A 12,433-nucleotide genomic window follows, 5' to 3' on the forward strand; every position below is an offset into this window, starting at 1 on the left:
CGTCTCTATAAATGACCCAATTTCGTTCCTTTTCATAGCTGATATTCCACTGTATATATATACCACATCTTCTTTATCCATTCATCTGTCAATGGGCATTTAGGTTGCTCCATGACCTGGCTATTGTAAATAGTGCTGCAGTGAACACTGGGCTGCATGTGTCTTTTTGAATTATGGTTTTCTCTGGGTATATGCCCAGTAGTAGGATTTCTGGGTCATATGGTAATTCTATTTTTAGTTTTTTAAGGAACCTCCATACTGTTCTCCATAGTGGCTATATCAATTTACATTCCCACCAATGGTACAAGAGGGTTCCCTTTTCTCCACACCGTCTCCAGCATTTATTGTTTGTAGGTTTTTTGATGATGGCCATTCTGACTGGTGTGAGGTGATAACTCATTGTGGTTTTGATTTGCATTTCTCTAATAATTAGTTTTGTGCCTCTTGGCCATCTGTATGTCTTCTTTGGAGAAATGTCCACTTCGGTTTTCTACCCATTTTTTGATTGGGTTGTTTGTTTTTTTCATATTGAGCTGCATGAGCTTTTATATATTTTGGAGGTTAATCCTTTGTCCGTTGTTTCGTTTGCAAATATTTTCTCCCATTCTAAGGGTTGTCTTTTCCTCTTGTTTATAGTTTCCTTTGCTGTGCAAAAGCTTTTAAATTTAATTAGGTCCCACTTGTTTATTTTTGTTTTTATTTCCATTATTCTAGACGGTGGGTCAAAAAAGATCTTGCTGTGATTTATGTCAAAGAGTATCTTCCTATGTTTTCCTCTAAGAGTTTTATAGTGTCCAGTCTCACATTTAGGTCTTCAATCCATTTTGAGTCTATTTTTGTGTGTGGTGTTAGGGAGTGTTCTAATTTCATTCTTTTACATGTAGCTGTCCAGTTTTCCCAGCACCACTTATTGAAGAGACTGTCTTTTCTCCATTATATATCCTTGCCTCCTTTGTCATAGATTAGTTGACCATAGGTGCGTGGGTTTATCTCTGGGCTTTCTATCCTGTTCCAGTGATCTATAATTCTGTTTTTGTGCCAACACCACATTGTCTTGATTTCTGTAGCTTTGTAGTATAGTCTGAAGTCAGTGAGTCTGATTCCTTCAGCTCTGTTTTTTTCCCTCAAATTTGCTTTGGCTATTTGGGATCTTTTGTGTCTCCATACAGATTTTATGTTCTAGTTCTGTAAAAAAATGCCATTGGTAATATGATAAAGATTGCATTGAATCTGTAGATTGCTTTGGGTAGTATAGTCATTTTCGCAGTATTGATTCTTCCAGTCCACAAACATGGTATATCTCTCCATCTGTTTGTATCATCTTCTTTCATTTCTTTCATCAGTGTCTTACAGTTTTCCGCATACAGGTCTTCTGCCTCTTTAGGTAGGTTTATTCCTAGGTATTTTATTCTTTTTGTTGCAGTTGTGAATGGAAGTGTTTCCTTGATTTCTCTTTCTGATTTTCTGTTATTAGTGTATAGGAATGCAAGAGATTTCTGTGCATCAGTTTTGCATCCTGTTACGTTACCAAATTAATTGACTAGCTCTAGTAGTTTTCTGGTGGCATCTTTAGGATTTTCTATGTATAGTATCATGTCATCTGCAAACACTGACAGTTTTACTTCTTCTTTTCCAATTTGGATTCCTTTTATTTCTTTTTCTTCTCTGATTGCCATGGCTAAAACTTCCAAGGCTATGTTCAATAATAGTGGTGAGAGTGAACATCTTTGTCTTGTTCCTGATCTTAGAGGAAATGCTTTCATGTTTTCACTATTGAGAACAATGTTCGCTTTGGGTTTGTCATATAAGGCCATTATTGTGTTGAGGTATGTTCCCTCTGCCCACTTTCTGGAGAGTTTTTTTTTACCATAAATGGCTGTTGAATTTTGTCAAAAGCTTTTTCTGCATCTATTGAGATGATCGTATGGTATTTATTCTTCAATTTGTTAATATGGTGTATCACATTGATTGATTTGCATATATTGAAGAATCCTTGCATCCCAGGATTAATCCCACTTGGTCATGGTGTATAATCCTTTTAATGTATTGTTGGATTCTGTTTGCTAGTATTTTATTGAGGATTTTTGCATCTATATTCATCAGTGATATTGGTCTGTAATTTTCTTTTTTTGTAGTATCTCTGTCTGGTTTTGGCATCAGGGTGATGGTGGCCTCGTAGAATGACTTTAGGAGTGTTCCCTCCTCTACAATTTTTTGGAAGAGTTTGAGAAGGATGGGTGTGAGATTTTCTCTAAATGTTTGATAGAATTCACCTGTGAAGCCATCTGGTCCTGGACTTTTGTTTGTTGGATGATTTTTAATCACAGTTTCAACTTCATTCCTTGTGATTGGTCTGTTCATATTTTCTATTTCTTCCTGGTTCGGTCTTGGAAGGTTATACCTTTCTGTGAATTTATCCATTTCTTCCAGGTTGTCCATTTTATTGGCAAAGAGTTGCTTGTAGTAGTCTCTTAGGATGCTTTGTATTTCTGCAGTGTTCATTGTAACTTCTCCTTTTTCGTTTCTAATTCTGTTGATTTGAGTCTTCTTTTTCTTGATGAGTCTGGCTAAAGGTTTATCAATTTTGTTTATCTTCTCAAAAAACCAACATTTAGTTTTATTGATCTTTGCTATTGTTTTCTTTGTATTTCATTTATTTCTGCTCTGATCTTTATGATTTCTTCCCTTCTACTAACTTAGGGTTTTGTTTGTTCTTTCTCTAGTTCCTTTAGGTGTAAGGTTAGATTGTTATTTGAGATTTATCTTGTTGCTTGAGGTAGGATTGTACTGCTATAAAATTCCCTCTTAGAACTGCTTTTGCTGTATCATGTAAGTTTTGGAGCATCATGTTTTCGTTGTCTTTTGTCTCTAGGTATTTTTTGATTTCCTCTTAGATTTCATCAGTGATCTCTTGGTTATTTAGTAACATATTGTTTAGCCTTCGTGTGTTTGTGTTTTATGGTTTTTTTCCCTATAATTTATTTCTAATCTCATAGCATTGTGGTTAGAAAGGATACTTGATATGATTTCAGTTTTCTTAAATTTACTGAGGCTTGATTTGTGACCCAGCATTTGATCTGTCCTGAAGAATGTTCCATGTGCACTTGAGAAGAAAGTGTAATCTGCTATTTTCAGATGGAATGTCCTATAAATGTTAGTTAAATCTGTCTGGTCTGTTGTGTCATTTAAAGGTTGTGTTTCTTATTAATTTTATGTCTGGATGATCTGTCTATTGGTGTAAGTGAGGTGTTAACATCCCCCACTATTATTGTGTTACTGTTAATTTCCTGTTTTATAGCTGTTATCATTTGCCTTATGTAGTGATGTGCTCCTGTGTTGGGTGCATATTTATTTATTTACTTATTTTTAATTAATTTCTTTTATTTTTGGCTGCATTGGGTCTTTATAGCTGCGCACAGGCTTTAGTTGCGGCGAGCAGGGGCTACTCTTCATTGTGGTGTGCGGACTACTCATTACAGTGGCTTCTCTTGTTGCGGAGCATGGACTCTAAGCATGTGGGCTTCCGTAGTTGTGGCTCACGGGCTCTAGAGCGCAGGCTCAGTAGTTGTGGCACACTGGCTTAGTTGCTCTGTGGCATGTGCGATCTTCCCAGACCAGGGCTCAAACCCATGTCCCCTGCATTGGCAGGAAGATTCTTAACCACTGCACCACCAGGGAAGCCCCTGGGTGCATATATATTTACAATTGTTATGTCTTCTTTTTAAATTGATTGCTTGATCATTATGTAGTGTCCTTCCTTGTCTCTTGTAACATTATTTTTAAGTCTGTTTTATCTGATATGAATATTGCTACTGCAGCTTTCATTTGATTTGCATTTGCATGGAATATCTTTTTCAGTCCTCTCACTTTCAGTCTGTATGAGTCCCTAGGTGTGAAGTGGGTCTCTTGTATACAGCATGTATATGGCTCTTGTTTTTGTATCCATTCAGCAACCCTATGTCTTTTGGTTGGGGCATTTAATCCATTCATATTTAAGGTAATTATTGATATGTATGTTCCTATTACCATTTTCTTAATTGTTTTGGGTTTGTTTTTGTAGGTCCTTTTCTTCTCTTGTGTTTCCCACTTAGAGAAGTTCCTTTAGCATTTGTTGTAGAGCTGGTTTGGTGGTGCTGAATTCTCTTAGCTTTTGCTTGTCTGTAAACCTTTTGATTTCTCTGTTTAATCTGAATGAGATCCTTGCCGGGTAGAGTAATCTTGGTTGTAGGTTCTTCCCTTATATCACTTTTAATATACTGTGCCACTCCCTTCTGGCTTGTAGAGTTTCTGCTGAGAAATCAGCTGTTAACCTTATGGGAGTTCCCTTGTATGTTATTTGTCATTTTTCCCTTGTTGCTTTCAATAATTTTTCTTTGTCTTTAATTTTTGTCAATTTGATTACTATGTGTTTCGGCATGTTTCTCCTTGGGTTTGTCCTGTATGGGACTCTCTGTGCTTCCTGGCCTTGGGTGGCTATTTCCTTTCCCATGTTGGGGAAGTTTAATCTCTTCAAATATTTTCTCGGGTCCTTTCTCTCTGTCTTCTTCTTCTGGGACCCCTATAATGTGAATGTTGGTGTTTTTAATCTTGTCCCAGAGGTCTCTTAGCCTGTCTTCATTTCTTGTCATTCTTTTTTCTTTATTCTGTTCCATGGCAGTGAATTCCACCATTCTGTCTTCCAGGTCACTTATCCTTTCTTCTGCCTCAGTTATTCTGCTATTGATTTCTTCTCATGTATTTTTCATTTCATTTATTGTATTGTTTATCTTTGCTTGTTTGTTCTTTAATTCTTCTAGGTGTTTGTTCTTTAATTCTTCTGGGTCTTTGTTAAACCTTTCTTGCATCTTCTTGATCTTTGCCTCCGTTCTTTTTCCGAGGTCCTGGATCATCTTTACTATCATTATTCTGAATTCTTTTTCTGGAAGGTTGCCTATCTCCACGTCATTTATTTGTATTTCTGGGGTTTTATCTTGTTCCTTCATCTGGTACATAGTCCTCTGCCTTTTCATTTTGTCTGTCTTTCTGTGAATGTGGTTTTCATCCCACAGGCTGCAGTGTTGTAGTTCTTCTTCCTTCTGCTCTCTGCCCTCTGGTGGATGAGCCTATCTAAGAGGCTTGTGCAAGCTTCCTGATTGAAGGAACTGGTGGAGGGTAGAGCTCAGTAAAACTTTAATCCGCTTGTCTGCTGATGGGTGGGACTGCGTTCCCTCCCTGTTGGTTGTTTGGCCTGAGGTGACCGAGCACTGGAGGCTACATGCTCTTTGCTAGGGCTTATGGCGGACTCTGGGAGGCCTCATGCCAAGGAGTACTTCCCAGAACTTCTGCTGCCAGTGTCCTTGTCCCCTCAGTGAGCCACAGCCACCCCCTGCCTCTGCAGAGACCCTCCAACGCTAGCAGGTAGGTCTGGTTCAGTCTCCTATGGGGTCACTGCTCCTTCCCCCTGAGTCCTGATGTGATTCCGGTGCTCTCACAAGAGGGAGCGAGCGCACGTCCTTCTACTCCGCCATTGTGAACGAAACTTGAACTTGTTTTCTATTTCATTAATTATTGCTTGTTATTATTCCCATTTTCTTAAATTCTTGTTCTTCTTCTGACAGCTTAATTTGAATGCTTAGCTCACTGAATTTCTTTCAATTCTTTTAATATAAGCTAAGGCCATAATTTTCCCTGTAAGGATCCAGTTGCTGAATTCTACAAGTATTGAAATTATTATTTCTATTTTTTCCATTTTATGTGTTTTAAAATTTCATTATAATTTCTTTGAAGTTGTTCAGAAGTATGTTTTTAAGTTTCTGAATGTATGCAACAGTTTTTAGCTTGCAGTTTTGTTACTGATTGTTAACGTAATTGCATTGTACTTAGTGAATATGATCTGTATGTTACTTGTCCTTTAAATTTGTTGAGACTTGCTCTATACAAATGTTCTTTTAGTCACATTGTTCCGTCTATTTTCACTAACCTTTTCTCTATCAATAATTGAGAGTGATGTGTTAAACTCCACTGTGATATTGGGTTTATCAGTTTTTCTCCGAAGTTTTATGTTTCTTTTTTCATATTTTGAGAAAGTAATTATATCTTCCCGATGAGTTGAATCTTTTATCATTATACAATAACTCTCTTCGTCCTTAGTAATACTTTTTGATTAAAGTCTAATGTTTACAGTATTATATGTGTGGTATGTCTTTTTCCATGTCACTGTGTTTTTAGGTGTATCATAAACTGCATATAATTGGAGTTCTTAAAAATTGAATCTCACAATTTCTGCTTTAAACTGGCAGTTTGTGAATTTCTTTATCCAATTTGCTGTATATTTCGTTGGATTCATGTCTTTCAGGAGTTCTGGAAAAGTGGCTGTTATCTCTTTAAATATTGCCTGTTTTCCGTTCTTGTTAAACTTTCCTTCCGGAGCTGTCATTAAACAAATTTTCAGTCTCTTTGTATTGTCTTCCATGTCTCTTAATCTTTTTCTAATATATATATTTTTTCCTTTTCTTTCTGCTGTTTTCTGGGTGATTTATTCTGCTGTCTCTTCCAGTTCACTAATTTTCTCTTCAGCTGGGTTTAATTCAATAGGCCTTTGCCTCTGCCAGGACCTGGGACCATTTAAACTACCTTCAGGAGATCCCATTTATCAACACTACCTTGCCAGGGTCACAAGCTCAATTGAAGTTCTTTTGTTGGTATTGGTATTGGTGTTCCCACTCTGATTTTAGCTCATGTTTTGTTTCATGCATTTTATGTTTGTTTGTTTGGTAGGGTGGGAGTTAAGCCTTGGAAAAGTCCCTTTCTTCAAGTCTAGCAATGCTAATTATCTCTTATCCAGGATCTAAGTGTATTTATAGAGGAAGGCCCTTCAGAGACTCTAATCTGCCCTACTTATAGAAGCAGAAACCCCTAGGAATGCTTTCCTAAGTTCTAATTTTGTTGTATACATCTTATTTTCTTTAAACACGCGCATGCGAACAACCCTCTGAACTAAATTCTGTTGTATTTAAACTAAATGAATGTTGCAGGATTTTTAAGGATATAATTTGTAATTTCTTAATGTCTTGTCAATATGATTTAAATAGTTTTCATATGTCAGCTGTAATTCTTCCAATCTTGTTTTAGAGAAGTACAAAATTACAGTGGATTTATTCTTAACTTTCATAACTAAAAACCTTCTACCCAGGTTTTATAAATGTTGTTTACTAACCTGAAAGATAAAAGATGGAACCAACTTTTTCTTTTTTAATAAAATGACAAGTCAAAGATAACTCTTCTTTTCATCTAGAAACGAGTAAAAGCAAGCGGTATTTTTCTAGAAAATACAAATGAATAAACATTGCCAGAATTTCTTAGAGTACCTGGAAACCTCATTCCATGACAGCATAGTGGATTTATTCCAGTGGCACAACAAAAGTAATTCCATTGAATTTGTGTATTGCTACAGGGGATGAAAACTGTACACCAGTTGATAACATGGTACCTTGGCAAAGAGTAGTAATCCTTTAATAAATATTTGTTAGTTGAATGAATATCAGTAAAATGATGTCTTAATACCAGTAGTGAGAATGAATAGAAGATTTAAAAAAAGTACATGAACATGAAAGAAGAGAGTGAAGACAGGAAGTGTTAAGAGATTTCATGACTGGAACTTTTAGGGAAACATTGGCTTAGCTTGTGCTTTATTAAAAGAGAATTTGTTTTATGATTTTGTGGATTCATTTTTATTTGGTGATCACATTCCAGATCAAGTTTCTAACAGACACTTGGATTTTTCTCTAGGTATTTGTGTCTTCAATTTGTTTGTTTCTTTGGCCTGTTCCTTTTCTATGTAATAGATTTTATTTTTCACAAATGCAGTGTTGTAAATTTTGGAGTTTAGTAAGAGTTGCAGCTTCTAGATAAGATACAGCCTTAGAAATCTTACCTGAATATATAGTTTTATGAAGTGTGTAGAAAAGATAGCAAAATAGTTTTCATGTGTGATGCTTATAATTCCTCTTTTAACTTAAAGTCACACATTATAAAAAATAATAAAAGCAGCGCTAATGTTCACTAATTATATATAGCTACTATATATGTCAACATGTTGAATATTTATACGTTGTTGTATAACGTACACACTTAAGATGTGTTTTTTCTTTTACTTTAAGGCTTTCTTCAATACTAAAAACATACGGAAGTCCTTTGAAAACACCATCAGTAGTTTATAGACAGAGGCTTTATGAATTGTTGATTTTATTACCTCCTGAGACCTATGAAGGTATGTGCCTTACACCAAAATGTTTTACTGTTTGTGGCTAACACAGTGCCTGGAAAGTAATACCTGAACGAATGAATTATATGGCAGTTATTTAGTGCTTTGTTTCTAGGAGGTTTAGGGAGTTCAGTCTTAACCCATGTGTTCACGATTTTATAGTAAATAAAATACATAAAAAAAAAAACTACTACTTCATTTCTTGCGGTGTTCTCTCTTCTGAGAAAAAGTCCCTAGTTTCACTGTGTGGGAGAGAATGAGTCACAAAGATTGGGCTTGATTCTACTCCAGGGTTTTCTGCAGAATATATAATTCAAATCTATTAGAAATTTGGCCACTCCTAGTTTCCTTCTAGAGTGGTTATCTGTTATATACGTTTCCTTCCACTATTCCATTCTTAACTCTGCCCAGATAGAAGTTTAATTTTGAACAGTATACCAAGGTATAATTGATTTTATTAAGTTTATAATGTAGGTTTTGCTTTTATTAGGCCCAGGATGGCTTTGGAATACTAGAATACTGCATTTGGTAAAATAAACTTACCCCTATTTTACAATTAGTTCTAAAACTTTTCTTGTAAATTTAAAATACAGTTTTAAGAAAATACATTGCTACTACTACTGAGTAACTTAAGATGCTTGTTTTAAGAGGTGAAAGCTGAAAATTGTCTCTAATGGGAGCATCTATTTTTTAAAAATTTTTATCATTTTCAACCAACCATATTAAGTCAATGTTTCTTAAAATCTATTTCTTGTAAAAATACTGCTTTTATTGTTTTATATCTTTATTCTGCAAATAAATGCAATATAATATATACCACAGTAGTTCAAAATATTGATACTAACTTATAACTTCTGTCTTGGCCTTTATCATTATGTGAGTGATATTATTCCTACCACCTGTCTTCCTGGTTCACAAATGTACCTAGCAAAATGTTTGATATAAAATAAGAATTTTGTATTTACTTCTCTGGAAAAAAAGTGGATACATTGTACATTGCCCTTTCTCAGAAACTGTATCAAGAGTCATTTCTGTATGCCAGGTGGTGTACTAGAAATTGTTTATATTACCCCATTTATCTTAGGATAATACAGTGAGCTAGTTACATTTTCCTCATTTGACAGATAAAGGCACAAAGTGGTTACAAAAACCAACTCAAGTTTATGTATCCAGGAAATAGTAGAATCAAGATAACATAGATCTGTTTCATGCTGTGCTGCCAATCCATTTATAAGTAACCTAGTAGAGAATAAATAGACAAAGCTTAGTGGTAGGTCTGTCTCAAACTACAGATGAAAAAATTGATTTTTTGAAGTCTTCATTAAACATATAGGAATATTAGGATATCAACTTAAAATCCACAGTGTATCTTCTGATAAATGATAATGTAAGTCTGCCCTTGAAGGACTTAAAGAGAAAAACAAAGTTGTGTACTATTTTCTCAGAATTGGAGTTTGGGAATGCAATCAGAAGTCTTAAAGGAATAATTAATATACTGGTGTATAGATTTAAAATCAGTTCCAGAGTGTTCACTGGGAAATGAAGTCAGGAATTACTATGAACTAACTTGTTGAAAAAAGAAAATCTAGGGCTTCCCTGGTGGCGCAGTGGTTGAGAGTCCGCCTGCCGATGCAGGGGACACGGGTTCGTGCCCCGGTCTGGGAAGATCCCACATGCCTTGGAGCAGCTGGGCCCGTGAGCCATGGCTGCTGAGCCTGCGCGTCCGGAGCCTGTTGCTCCGCAACGGGAGAGGCCACAACAGTGAGAGCCCCGCGTACCTCAAAAAAAAAAAAAAAAAAAGAAAATTGGGTTCTTAATTTTTATTTCCTATCTTAGTTTTGTTATGGATCTCCTTTGAAGTATTTTAATTTTCTCTACACTGAAAATTGCTCCTCATTAGCATCAGAAAGTGATGTGTTTCTACAACAAAGGCATATTTGCATTTTAAAATTGAATCATCTTTGAGTACTTTGTTCAGGGAGAGTTAGGCCAGCAGTCAGTCACTTTAAATGAGAAATGGAGATTTACCACTGTTGTCACATTTAGCTGTAGTACCAAACATACCTTGCGTATTGTACTACCAACAAAATTATTTTTCTGAGTATCGTATACTGGTAATTAAACTAACAGACATTCCTTCAAGCAACTCTCGTCTGCTTCGTTAAGTTTTTATTATCCCTGTCTGCTGTCCCCAATTCCTGTGTAACTTCTCCTTTCTCTAACCTCAGCAGTTCTCTTTTCATCCTCTATGAAACTTAGTACTTCCTACCTTCATTTTATAGTTAACATGTGTGTGTCCAGTATCTTATATCTTCTTTTTTCATATATATGGATTTATTTATTTGTTTGTTTTTATTTTTGACTGCGTTGGGTCTTCGTTGCTGTGCGCGGGCTTTCTCTAGTTGCGGCAAGCAGGGACTACTCTTTGTTGTGGTGCTCAGGCTTCTCATTTTGGTGGCTTCTCTTGTTGCAGAGCACAGGCTCTAGGCCTGAACTACTAAGCACGGGCTTCAGTAGTTGTGGCACGTGGGCTCTAGAGTGCAGGCTCAGTAGTTGTGGCGCATGGGCTTAGTTGCTCCGTGGCATGTGGGATCTTCCCCGGCCAGGGATCAAACCCATGTCCCCTGCATTGGCAGTTGGATTCTTAACCACTGTGCCACCAGGGAAACTCTTCTATCTTCTTGAAGTGAGGATTATATTATAATAACATCTTTGTATATTATATTAAACACAGTTTGAATGTATGAATGAGCATGATAGTTAAAAGCTTACATTCTGAAGCCTGGACTGCCTGTGTTTCAGTCAAACTGTGCCATGTAACTACTGTGTGACCTTGGGCAATTAACAGACTCTCTGTTCCTGTTTCCTTACCTAATAAAATAACAGTACTAACTGGACCTCTTGAGGTGGTTATGAAAACTATATGTAAAGCTTTTAGGACATTTACTGACACATATTACATCCTCAATAAATATTTGTTGTTACTACTCTTACCACTACTAATAATACAGAAAATAATGGGAGGTGAGCCCTTCCTAACTCATCCTGTCACTTCTAATAAGTAGACTCAGTCAAGTCTTCATTTCGTTTTGACGGTGTTGCTTAAAACCAAAAGTGAATGTTTCTCCAAGATGATTTTTACACTTTCCTAAAGTACTTAAGTTACAAGCTAGCAAAAGTCATTTATGCTCTAGGTGGATAAAATTTTCTATTGCGAATCCATCAGAAAGTAGGATAAATATCTTTGAAATGGTAACTTAGGTCAGTGTGATAATTGGACCAGTTTTTCCAACCGTATATATAAAAGAGACAGCCATACGTTGTCTCATGTCTCAAGGAAAATCTCAATGCTGCCTATGAACTAGGTTGGCACCCAAAATACAAACAAACCAAAAAAAAAAGATGAATCCTCCCTAGATCCAGGTTCCAATTTACAAAAAAATGCAGACATTAAAGGAACAAATTAAATTACCTTGGGGGCTGTAATCTATAAAAACTTCTATAGAACAAATTATCTTATTTCTTCAAATAAATTACGGGCAACAAAAGTTGAGGGGAGAACTTGAGATTGAAAGAGACTTAAGATATATCAGGTAGCTACAACATGTATACTTCACTTAGGTCTGGATTCAAACATAAAAAGCAAACAAAAACAGGCATTAATGAAGCAGTTGACAATTTGAGCACTGAATGTGTATTTGACGTTTAGAGATTTTTATTTATTTATTCATTGTATTTATTTGGCTGCACAGGGTCTTCATTGCGGCATGTGGGATCTTTGTCGCAGCATGTGGGCTCTTAGTTGTGGGATGTGGGATCTAGTTTCCTGACCAGGGATCGAACCCAGGCCCCCTGCATTGGGAGTGCGGAGTCTTAAGCACTGGACTCCTAGGGAAGTCCCTGTTTAGTGATTTTTAAAACACGAAATTGTGATAATGAGATTGTTTAAAATGTCCTCAAGTCTAGTGATACACGATGAAATATTTATAGATGAAATGATATGCTTTCCAGGGATTGCTTCAAAATAATATGGGGAGTGGTGAGACAGTACATTGGGAGTATAGGTGAATGAGGTTAATCCAGCTGATTAGGATGAGTGACAGTCATACGCTGGGGTGGTGGGGTGTTAGGGTGTCATAATATTATGCCTTCTTTTTCTGCCTTTGTATCTGTTCCTCTTTTTTCATTCTG

General features: G+C 36.2%; 1 protein-coding gene across 8 annotated transcripts in view; it reads left to right on the forward strand.

Moving 5' to 3' along the window:
* Positions 1–12,433, forward strand: part of HEATR5A (HEAT repeat containing 5A) — a 112,613-nt gene that overhangs the window by 49,071 nt on the left and 51,109 nt on the right. For all 8 annotated transcript variants that reach the window (XM_082647196.1, XM_082647199.1, XM_082647202.1 and 5 more), the window contains exon 14: positions 8,139–8,248. In XM_082647196.1, coding sequence (XP_082503322.1) covers positions 8,139–8,248 — 110 coding nt within the window. The remainder of the gene's footprint in view (positions 1–8,138; positions 8,249–12,433) is intronic.

The sequence above is a fragment of the Grampus griseus genome, assembly GCF_964374135.1.
Source record: "Grampus griseus genome assembly, chromosome: 2".
Taxonomy (NCBI): Eukaryota; Metazoa; Chordata; class Mammalia; order Artiodactyla; family Delphinidae; genus Grampus; species Grampus griseus.